Source organism: Artemia sp. Qi Xiang Cuo, chromosome 15, assembly GCF_049724085.1.
Source record: "Artemia sp. Qi Xiang Cuo chromosome 15, ASM4972408v1, whole genome shotgun sequence".
NCBI classification, from domain to species: Eukaryota; Metazoa; Arthropoda; class Branchiopoda; order Anostraca; family Artemiidae; genus Artemia; species Artemia sp. Qi Xiang Cuo.
Genome location: NC_142808.1, coordinates 9280120 through 9292643, shown reverse-complemented (window position 1 = coordinate 9292643; position 12524 = coordinate 9280120). Strand labels below are relative to the sequence as shown.

The 12524-nt window shown below is 34.6% G+C and overlaps 1 protein-coding gene across 3 annotated transcripts in view; it reads left to right on the top strand.

The window, feature by feature from the left end:
- The window catches only part of Synj (synaptojanin), a 142211-nt gene extending 130056 nt beyond the window's left edge, over window positions 1-12155 (top strand). For all 3 annotated transcript variants that reach the window (XM_089101835.1, XM_089101836.1, XM_089101834.1), the window contains one exon: window positions 7580-12155. In XM_089101835.1, coding sequence (XP_088957961.1) covers window positions 7580-8188 — 609 coding nt within the window. In that variant the 3' untranslated portion in view covers window positions 8189-12155. The remainder of the gene's footprint in view (window positions 1-7579) is intronic.
- Window positions 12156-12524: the final 369 nt, after the last annotated feature.

Below are 12524 nucleotides of genomic sequence, written 5' to 3'. Positions count from 1 at the left end.
TATGCCTCTGTTTTATAACAGACATTGGCCCCTTGTGCTGAAAACCCCTGCTATGCCTCTGTTTTATAACAGACATTGGCCCCTTGTGCTGAAAACCCCTGATATGCCTCTGTTTTATAACAGACATTGGCCACTTGTTCTGAAAACACCTGATATGCCTCTGTTTTATACAAGACATTGGCCACGTGTTCTGAAAACCCCTGATATGCCTCTGTGTTCTAACATACATTGGCAAATTGTGCTGAAAACCCCTGCTATGCCTCTGTTGTATAACAGACGTGGGCCCCTTGTGCTGACAACCCCAGCTATGCCTCTGTTTTCTAAAAGACATTGGCCAATTGTGCTGAAAACCCCTGCTATGCCTCTGTTTTATAACAGATATTGGCCCCTTGTGCTGAAAACCCCTGCTATGCCTCTGTTTTATAACTATATGTAGGCAATAGGTTTTGCCGTTAACTTATCTAACACCAAACTGGTTTGTATCAATCCTACCTTTATTGTCGTAATTTTAAAATCATAGATGCCACTTTAAGTTTTTGAGATCAATAGTAGTCTTAAAAATTGGTGCTATGTCAGTGAGCCCTTTGGGTGACTTAGGATTGGGAGAAAGAAAAATTCGTCTGAAACAAGACGAAAAAATATCGTTCAGCACTGACTGAAAATAGCAATTAAAATGCTCATTATACTTGGAACATTCTATAAACAGTCTAATGGGAATCCCTCTTGTAAAGTTACAACTCTTGTAATCCCTCTTGTAACCGTAAAGTTACAACTGCGATTGATGCGCTCCAAACGTGGGTGTATTGTTTGAGAAAAGATAGCAAAAAGAATGACTTTGACAAATTTACATTTGTCAACAGATTCTGTCTTTGCAAAGTTGGCTGTCAATGCCGTCTCTTAACTTCTGAGATCCACTTAATCTGGGGTATATTTGCTAATACATTCCTTATGAAAGTTGTATTTGCTTGGGATGCAACTATTACACTTATCTAGGTAGACAAGGCCATATCTACGGGGGAGGGGGTTATCAGGTTTTCCAAATTTTTGTCCGACTCGTAAAAACGTAAAGTGTATATTAATAAATTTTTTATGTATTTTTGTGAACCCCCCCCCCCTCCCGAACAAAAATCCTGGATACGCCTCTGGAGGTAGAGTAATAAGTTTAAAGTAAATAATACCATTGAGATACTATGGTCATTATTCTTAGAATTTATAACTTTATTGCAGATCCATCTTTTTATATTTATTTTCGAACTCTGCTTTCCGAAATTGTATTTTCCAAAATAGGGCTATGTTCAAGTAGATAACGCCAAAGATCTGAATATAAATTTGTCTTGACTATGTGAAATTTTACTCAACTAATTCACTATTGCGGTCCCACTACCGTTGCCATGGTGCTCAAATGTATGAGGTGATAAACTGATTTACCAAAGTAATTAAAATTAAACTGATTTACCAAACTGATTCACTACTGCGGATTCGCTATTTTTGCCATGGTGCTCAAATATAATGAGGTGATAAACTGATTTACCAAAGTAATTAAAATTAAATTGGTTTACCAAACTAATTCACTACTGCGGACCCGCTACTGTTGCCATGGTGCTCAAATATAATGAGATGATAAACTGATTTACCAAATTAATTAAAATTAAACTGATTTACCAAACTGATTCACTACTGCGGAAACCGTTGCCATGGTGCTCAAATATAATGAGGTGATAAGCTGATTTACCAAATTAATTAAAATTGAACTGATTTACCAAACTAATTCACTACTGCGCATCCGCTACTGTTGCCATGGTGCTCAAATATAATGAGGCGATAAACTGATTTACCAAATTAATTAAAATTAAACTGATTTACCAAATTGATTAACTACTGCGGATCTACTGCTACTGCGGATTGCCAACGCGGTACAATTGTACCGTTTTTGGTACAATTTAGAGGTCCTGGTACAATGCGGTACATTTGAAATTTTTTCGGCACAATCCAAATTTTACGGCATATTTTGGGTTTGTTTGCTTTTTATATATGCAGTACAATTTCCATATGCAATTTTCTTGAATATAATTTAACAGAAAACAAGCAACATCAATTGCATTAAGCAGTGAGAAAATCTACGATGAATGTAAGATTTAGGCAACATAGGCCTATTATATCATTATAGGAGATCTATAGTAAATTGATTTTCTCTTAGAAATAGTGTAAATTAGTATTTAATGGTGCAAATCGATATTGTAAATATGTTTTTTAATCGTTTTCAGAACTTTATAGTGTTTCCTTCTGGAAAGGCTTGCCTTTAAATTTTAGAAAAAAGTTTTAATTTATTGAAAAGTTGACTTTAAATAAAAAAGTTGAGAACTTATGCTTTCTGGTTTTATTGCGCGTCATAATGTCGCTATTGACATCATGGATGAACTAACAGAAATTCTAAAGACCTGCTTTCCCGACTAATATTGCATAGAACCTAACCTGTGGCCGCACCAAAGCTGCACGTCTCGTGAACGACGTTATTGGCGAAGTTGGTTTCGAAGATTTGTGCGAAATCATGAAGAAGCAGAAATTCTCAATAATAGTTGATGAAAGAACAGATTTGAGTAACAAAAAGAGCCTGACTGTAGTTGTTCGCCATCTTGATATGAATGCTGCTGATGTAGAATACACTTTTCCTGTAAGAGACTCCTTCTTAAGACTTATAGAAGTTCAGCAATGCACAGCCGAAGAAATTTACCCGGCCATAACTAAACTACTTTTTCAAGAAATTGGAGCTCCAAAGGCAAACCTAATGGGATTTGCCGCAGACAATGCGTCGGTTGTGATGGGGGAGCAAGGTGGTGTGCAGGCGAAGCTGTCAGAAGACTGGACAAGTTTATATTGTGCTTGGTTGTTCATGTCACTCAATTCACATTTGTGCTAGTGCTGCCGGTAAAAAATTGCCAAAATAAATTGAACATTTTTGTCAGGATGTATACGGTTATATTTGTCGCATCCCAAAACTGTCTAGTGAGATTTTAGGATTACAAAAGTTTATGGAATTGAAAAAGTATCGAATTTTGAGACATATAGTAAGTCGATGGTTATATAGACAAGCCGTTGTAGCTCGGTATTTGGAGCAAAAGGATTGCTTGACTTTATTCTTCCGTGCGAAAAGACTTGAAGAAGCCAACAAGCCGGGGAAGGTTACTGCCATACTAAAAAATTTGCTTTCACCGGTTTTCAAGGCTTACTGTGCCTTCCTGGCGTACATTTTACAAGTGTATCGAAGACATAAACAAGTAATTTCAGGCAGAGGACACCCAGATTCATCTTGTCTATCATTGTTTTCCTGAGGTGTACAATACAATAGGATTCCACTTTGTGTTGCCTAGTTATACCAAAGAAAGTGATTCCCACCTCATAAGCCCACATGACACCAACTTCTTCGTAGATATCAAGGACGTTGATTGTGGGAGCCGAGTTGAAGTGATTTTTACCAAAGAAAAGTTATCTTTATATGATGCAGTTGAGTTTATAATAGAGTGTTGGAAACTTTTTATTGTAATCTCTGATGAGATAAGAAAGCGTTTTTTCAACTCCAGGAATTCATCAGTAAGAAACTTCGATAGGCTTCATCCACCCTATGCTATGGGAATAGAGTGTAATCAGCCAAACTTGGCACCGCTTCTGGCTCAGTTTCCAAATTTGCTGAGTGACAATGACCTGGAAGATATGGTCCAAGAGTGGAAGAGATTACCCGTTTGCTTTGAGCTTGGTACTTCGATTGACTCAGATCCAGCCGTGTTTTGGACTCGGGTTTAGCCTACAGGAAAAAGATGTTAATGTGTCAAAGCGCTTTCCTCTTCTCGGGCGTTTCATTTTAAGCCTACTTGTGATCCCTCACGCTTCCGCGGCTGCTGAGCGAACTTTCTCAGCTGTCAATTTGAACAAAACAAACGTTAGAAATCGTCTCGGTTTCACCACCTTGAACGAGCTTCTCATTGCAAAACGGATCGTCTCAAAAAATTGGAAACCATCCTTGAAAATGGTTCTGTATCCAAAGTGGAAAAACTGTGGAAAGGGATATGAAAAAGCTGAGCTACGAAAAAAAAGAGCAGAAAAAATTACCAACTAGCAAATATGTGCCTCTTCTTTTTTTTGAATGTTCCAGATTCGTTACCTCTATATTGGTCAACCGAATTGTTTGTCCAAAACAATCGAAATACTCCTGAAAATTGGGTTTAATTCCGGTTAGAAGAATAAATTTAATACCGTTGTAGGGTGACTAGTGGATTATTTGGCCAGCGCGGCACGTCGGTGAGTACCATAGTCCGTGAACCCATGGGAATCTGTGGTGTTAGCCACTTTCATGGCGTGATTGCTGATATGTTTTGTTTTTAGCTTCTGGCGCTACTGCCTTGAGTTTATTTTTACTGCTCTTGCCCTAGAACGTTTTCTCAGTTTTCAGCGAAATTAATTAAACATAACTGCCGGCGAGCGTCGCAAAGCGACGCGAGTGGCAAATTTTTAACCTGCTGTTCAGATGGTACAAATTAATCTTTTGTGGTACAGTTTTGGCCGGAAAAGTGGTACAGTTTATCTCAAAGCGTTGGCAACGCTGCTGCGGATCTGCTACTGTTGCCATGGTGCTCAAATATAATTAGGTAGTAAACTATATTGTCAGACCTTTTAACCTAGTGAGAAATGGTTTTTCTTCCGTAGTGGAAGATTAATTTGACTCTTCAGTGCTTCTATGGGCAAAAACCCGAAAAAAGGTGGAAAGTGTAAAATACCTAGGCTGCCATATCTTTTTTGTCTATAGAAACAGCTAGTTTTTAGAAAGTCATCAACCGTTGTTTTGCAAGCCAGTCGGATGTAATCCGTTTAAAATGCATCGAGAAAATTTTCCATAGTAAAATCCATGAACTAAAATCATAATATTTTTGGAGTTGCTTTACCATATGGCTGGTGAATTAAAATCAAAACCGGGTATGAATATTCTTTTCAATTTTTGTCTCTGTTTGCTCTTTTATGAATCAAGTGCAATTGACATCATATATCATCCGATAAAGTGAAGAGCAGTATTTTTTTTCTTTTTTTTTTTAAATCATAAAACCTATGCGGAAATATATCTCATTGTGTAGAGAAAATCATGCACAAATGTTAGAAGATTTTTAGCCAAGTTCTTTAAGTGTGTTTGAGTGCGAGTATGTTTCTTTTTAGTAAACTGGTCGAATTTTATGCTCACTGCCCATCCCCTCTTCTAATGTATTCGGGAAATGCATTTAAATATTACATTTAAGACATGAGGTTGTACAATTTGAGTCTGATTTACTTTATTACAAAAGAAATGTTCAAAGTTTGCTAGTTTATTGCTTTAAAGATGCCAGTTTTTGTGATTACTGGGCATTTAAAGAAAAGATTGTCTATTTGAGTTCCTATTATTTGGTTTGATTTTGTTCCCTTTTATTTGATTCCTTATTCGGACAGTATATGCCAGCGTAATAAGTTGTTTCGTTAAACAACAATCCCCCCCGGAAAATACCCCCCCTCCCGCGGAAAATACCCCCCCCACGGAAAATACCCCCCTATATTGTCGTATAAAGGATAACTCGCTGGTTGTATCTCTTCTGTCTTTTACATCCATTATCTCATTTTTGTCTCTTTCTATTATAATATTTATGGATATGTTCTTGTACAATTTTGTTTTAGCAACATTCCGAAACTATAGTCGAACTAACGGTCAATATTAATGAATTGTTATTTGTCGAAAAACTCAATGCATTAATATTATCCTGGAGGGGTACCCGACTTACCCCCCTCCCCTCGTAACTTTGTCCGACTGGTACAGATAAAAATGAAGGTCAACAAATTATTTTGCGTTTCGTAGAGTTTTTTAAAGGACTGTGTTTCTTTGGTTTCGCCAAAACTGTCTTTTGTAAGTTCAGAACTAATGCTTACCTCGGGTATTATGCATATTAAAAAAAAACTCTTACAATCAAAGATCTTAAAACCAGTAGTTATATATGACACCGCTGGCTGTTTTGTTGAAGAACGTTTTATAAATATTTTGAACATTGTTTAGCGAGAAGTTTAGTCTGATGAAATTAGTTATCTAATAAATACTAATAAAATTGAAAAACTATTAAAATTATTAGATCTAATAAAATTATTACTGCGCTAAATTCAGGAAATATTTTTCTCGACATTTGCCATCAGATGACTTTTAGTCAACTTCATTGATGAACTTTCTGCGTGAAGTTCTATGTGGTGTTTATGGATTCAGTTTTGACGTTCAGATAGATTCAATTTCAGGTTTCTTAGTTTTTCTTCCCGTAGACAGGTGTGTGAATAAAATTTAAAAGGATATCGTGAAGTATTTCCACGTATTTATCTGAGAAAATTCTATTCGGATCATTAACCTTAAAAATCAGAGAAAATCATAGAATAATTATATTTATTTTTTTATATACTTTATTCTATAGAGTTTAGCTATGGGGTGGCTGTTCTCCCCAATGAGTTTTATTGTGACAGCTTTTTTGTGAGCATAAATATTATTTTAAACAATAGAGGAGGTTCTGAACAAAAATTATAGCTTTAAGATAAAGAGAAGGGCAGAGGGAAAAAAACAGTTAGAACTGACCTCATTTAAACTGAGCCTATCCCAGAGATGGTTTAATTTGGACTAGCGAATTATGAAACGGAGGAAGACTAAAACAAAACATGAACGAATAAAAAGGTATAAAAGAATGCATTTCGGATATTTTAAAATATTACCAAAAAAAAAAATGTGTATTCGTGATACTGACCTAACACCTCCTCACCTTGCCTGAAATTTTTCAACGAAAGAAATTGCAAGTTAATAAAAAAGTAGTAATAGTAAGTTTGTTTATTTACCCCAGAAAAAAAATAGATAGTAAAAAGCTTGCAAAGTCCTGGGTATGCTACTGTCTGAAATCAAGGACTAGACCTTGTTCTATTTCTTGAAAAATTTAAAGTTTTAACCTAATAGTAACTGTAATAATTTCGCTTTATCACGTTGGACTTTGTCGTTATATATATATATATATATATATATATATATATATATATATATATATATATATATATATATATATATATATATATATATATATATATATATATATATATATATATATATATATATATATATATATATATATATATATATATATATATGATATAGATATAGATATATATATATATATATATATATATATATATATATATATATATATATATATATATATATATATATATATATATATATATATATATATATATATATATATATATATATACGTGTCCGAGGTAATTGCCCAAAACCGTTCGCTAAGATATTCTCAAACAGAGAATCAGCAGGATAATGTAGATGAGTAGGATTGAAGTTGATTGAACATACGTTGTTCTCCTGATTTTCCCCTTTGAATGCAGCTCAGAAAATGGTTTTGACAACTATTTAAGAAGTTTGAAAATATCAGAAACGACATTTAGGGGTCACAGCGATCTTGTGTTTAACTTCTTTGAGTTTATATTCGTTGCTGATGCATGTATTGTTTTCAGCTATGTGATTTATTTCTAGATCAATGGCAGAACTCTACAAGTCAGACCTCTTAACACTCAATGGGAAGTCATAACCCGAAAGGAACTTGCACTATTTAGTGACACATCTCTGCCGCTAATACCAACTTTGACTACTGCTCCGAGCTTTGATTACGCATCAAATTTGGCAGCAATAAAAATATCGTCAAATGATCCTTTTAACGATGAGAATGAACGACAAAAAGATCCACCAAGAAGACCTGCACCGCCATCACGACCACAGCCAGTTGAAAATGGAGCTCCTTTTATACCTGCTCCACAACCACCTACGACACTTGCTCTGACCAACCCCCTCACGACGTCGACAAGAACAATAAATGAATCTCCTGAATCTAAACCTCCTTCTGGCTTGGCGCCCGTTTTAAAAAAGTCACCTCCAGCTAATGCTCCATTCATAAAAGATAAAAAGATGATGACATCATGTGACATCAAAGATGATGTCATCATAAAAGATGATGACAGAAAATTGCCTCCTGTGCCACCAAGAAAAATTCCTCCTGTCCCTGCCAGATCGCAAGGCGTAAGTCAAACTGCGTTTCCCCCTGTCCCTTCTAGGAATAATACACCCCCTGTACCACCAAGGTCTTGAACCTGTTTTAGGGACATTGGAACTTATTTTCTTAATGCTTTAAAAGGGCTTATTTGAAATATCTTCGAAGTTGTTATTATAGGAAGTACATGTTGACCAGAATGTGATTTGTTTTTGTTGTATTATTTACAAATACTTTATTTTCTTAATGTTATTTTGCCTAGTTCACGTATAATTTAGTTATGTCCATAGAAAAATATCCATTAATCCATGCAAATGACAACTTAAAATGATTTGAGAAATTTTTAAAACTCAGTGTCACATTAGGTTATTAGGTTCTGCAAGGGTTCTTCCGTTCCGTTTAGGCCTTACAAAGGTAGTGTTTCCTTGATGAAAAATTGAAGTAGATTTTTGGCCGAATGATAGATACAGCATCTACATTTACCGACGTATTTTATTAATTTTAGAAAAACTAGTTCATTATTGCCATATAGGTTAAACTTGATCAGGCCATTGTTACATAACTTTTTCTACGAGTCTCTGATCAAAACAAATTTTGGAGTTTACTTACCCCCTCCCTCCTTGGGACATTTTCAGGCAGTAGTTATGTACCCAGTTTTGTATATGTAAAAAAATGATTTAAACCAAAATATTAACCACAACTCTTTTCTTTGCATACATTTCAAGTTTTATCTTTAAGTCTATTCTTTTGAATTTCTTTCTGCTTTTAACTATAATTTCGCATAAATTACGCAAGTTCATGAAATGTTAGAGTTTCCTTTAATAATTTGTTCGCTTAGTGTCGAATTTCGTAGAAGTTTCGAACTCAATTATTTTACCAAATGGCCCTTTCATTGAAGTTTTCCTGCCGCGGTGCAAGTTTTAAATGTTTCCCCCTTATTCTTCAAAATCTTGAGCTGGTTTGGTTGAGTACAAGTAATTTCTCTGATTCCAACGGCTTGCATTCCGTTATAAATAAATTCAATCATCGCTGTTAAGACCTTATCCAGTATGTTTGTTATTAGGGGAGGAGTTTACGAAAAAAGAAACTTAAAAAAACATCAAAATATTTTTTAATTATGTTTTAACGAGTCGGAGAAACATTTCAGGGGGGTGGGGGGTTCAACCCCCCCCCCTGGGTCCTTGATCTCGATACTCAAGTTCTACTTAAATCTTTCACTTGAAGTGTACCAAAAATTAAATTTCTTGAGCAAACTCAGTCCCTAGTTGTCAAGGCTGTATCCAGGGGGATTCATTTTAAGTTTCCTCCCCTTCAACTATAAAAACATTATGTATAAATAGGTTTTTGCGTATCAAACCTATAGAAGACCTTAGAGTGTATTTTTCTCATACTCTATCCCCTCCCCCAAACTAATGTCCTATACACAGTCGTACTACTTATATATGGTATTTGAATTGCCAAGATGGGCTATTGTTTATATAATTCCCGAGTGTATAAATTCCACACGTCCCTGTTGTGTTATGTTGATCTTTTTCTGCTTATTCTTTTCATTGATCTCACAATCTGTATTGTGGCATTTTTATTCAGGCACGGAAATGAATCATCTTTTCATTGTAAAAATCGTTCAGAAATTGCCGACATAGCAGCAGTAGTACGCTTATAAATATTAGCGTTATTGTACTAGGAGCTATTCGTGAAAAATCAGTTATTTCCAATCGCCACTACTTCCCATTTATTCCATGTTATCAGTGTAATTAATTCATAAGTTACTTTGAGTTTAAACTTCGTATGGGGTTTTATCTCCCAGTTATCCCAAAATATATTTATTTCTAGGCGTTGTTCCGAATGGGGTGGGAGGATGTCAAGTAAAGAAAGATTTAAGGGAAATGGGAATTTCTTGGGAGGGTGTGAAGAGGGAGGTTTTGAATAGATTAGTATGGAGGAGGAGCGTGCGTAGCTGTGTTGACCTCAGGCGGCTTGGTGCTGTAGTGAGTTTAGTAGTAGTAGTTTTCCAACCGCGAAGGAAAACGTTTTTCATGAAAACTTTTTTAATTAAAACTAGAAAAAAAACTGGAAGCTTTAGGACGGATTATTAAATAATGGTCATAATAAATCCTTAAAATCTCGAATAAACAAATACTTTTTCATTTATGATTATTATTTATAAATTATATATAGGCTATATAATAATTTTTTTTCTAATAAATATAATATTATTTGTAATTTATCATTAAATAATGGTCATGATAAATCTTTCAAATCTCGAATATGATTGTTTTTATAATTGTTTTCTTATTTTTCTTTTACGGCTTTTTATTTAGTATAAACAAATTGGACTCAAGCCTCTTTGCTTTCTATGCAATCTGGATACAGCAAGAAGGTAATTTTTATTGAAAAGTTGCGTCTATTAGAAAGCAAAGATTCAGCATGAAGTAAAAAATTGCGAAGTTATTACTTTTATATTGATTTTACAAAAGTAGCTATCTATTAAAACTTGGCGCTAAATTATTCGATAGCTTCATGTAAATTAAGTTTAGTTTTTGAAATTGACAGCCTATAAGCTGCCTGGTTATTTTACAGACAAGGAGCATCCTAGTGCAAAATATGAGAGAAAGTGGATTTTAAAGTACCATTTTTCGGGAAGAGGGGGGGGGGGGGGTCTAGATCAGTTTTTGATATGAACCCTCTGTTTCGTGTGTCCAGATTCATTTGTTGACAGTTTTTAAGTCTTGGCTTAAAAAACAGGTGAAATGTTCCATTTTTCAGTGCCGCACGCTGGTCGAGACATTTCAGAAGTTTCTAAAGGGCTATGTGTTCCTTTAATCCGCTGTACAATTATTAATTAACAATGTTTGAAAACGATTTTCTTTAGCTCGTGGAAAAAGAAGTGTTATCTAAAAATTATCAAAATTATCAGTTGTGCGGGACATTAAAAAAAAGCTTAGAAAAAATAGACTAGCCTACTAAGTTAGCCTATCACTTAAGATATTCATAGCAAGATTAGCAATCTTCTTTTGAAATATTAGCAGTTATGAACTGCAAAAATATCTCAATCAATGTTTATAACGCAGAAGCATTATCAGTTTTGAATATTACACAAAAGATTCTTCAATATATCAATGTATTAGAGAAATCCATCAATAATTCTTTGTGGGCTAGACACGCAATTTTTAACCAACAATTTTTGTTTAGGATGGTGAGAAAAAGCTTTATTTTGTATATGAGCCAAATCCACTTGGCTACGTTTTTGTACTTAGCTTTTACTGGACAATGACCATAACCAATTAGAGTAAATTCGCATAGTAAATTGGTAATAACCTAATAACCATAGTAAAATTAGTAATAACATAGTAAATTGGTAATAAAATAGTAAATAGGTCATAGTAAATTGGTCAAACTTTCATAGTAAAGTGATCTTTGCAATTGCGTGGTTTTACACCAATACAACCAAAAGCTAGATTTCAGACACCTACCCTTGAGAGCCTATATGTTAAGTTCATTTAATACACAGTCATAATCCTGAACCAACCTTTAAATGGGCCAATAGGAGACTTGTTGGAAAATCTCTTTAGAACTCTTAAATGTAGCATCATCAATACTTGTAAGTCAAATGTTTACATTGTAGAATTAGACTCTAGGTTTGGCTTAAGCTCGGACCCTTTCTTTTCTCCGTATCCAAGCATTGGACCATTGCATTTTAATAAGTAGTTACCTAGGAATGGTATGCAAATTCAGCAGAGTCCATTATAAAATTGTATTTAATATGATTATCTGTACTCAGAGACAACTGAATGTCGAAATTCCTGTTTTTTTATTATTTATTTTACACAACAATGTATCTTTGTTTCCTTATCATTTGAATTGTCGACAAATGGCATTTTTTTGTTACAATTGAAGAATCAAAATAATTATAGGCTATATGTGTTATGTGGCTACCAAAATTGATGTCTAGTCCTATATTGTATTCCTTTGTAGCTTTCACGTCGTTTCGAATATTTATTTGTATCAATTTGTTGCTAAGAATAAAAGAAAGATTCAGAAAAGCCTTGAATGAAAACGAGTTGGTTAAGCATGTAATGAACTAGCTTAGGCAAAACGTGGAAGAAAATAGGGAATATCTTAGGTAGGAAGATAATCAAAAACTATTGGACAGTTGGGCAACATATCCGTTCTAAATAAATGTAACCTCCACAGAGGTGAAATCAGCCGAATTATAGATTCCAGTCTTGGGATTGGACCCTCGTTTACTAATAAAATGCCCTAAACTGACAAGTGTGGCCATGCTTCAATGATGGAATTTGTATACTTTTACAATACAAATATCCGGAGCTGCGAATATGGCGTGGCTCAAAGAGCATGGGTAACTTACATGAGTGGAAACTGGTGTTATTTTCGACAAAAAAAAAAAACAGTGCCATCTAGCACTTGGCAATT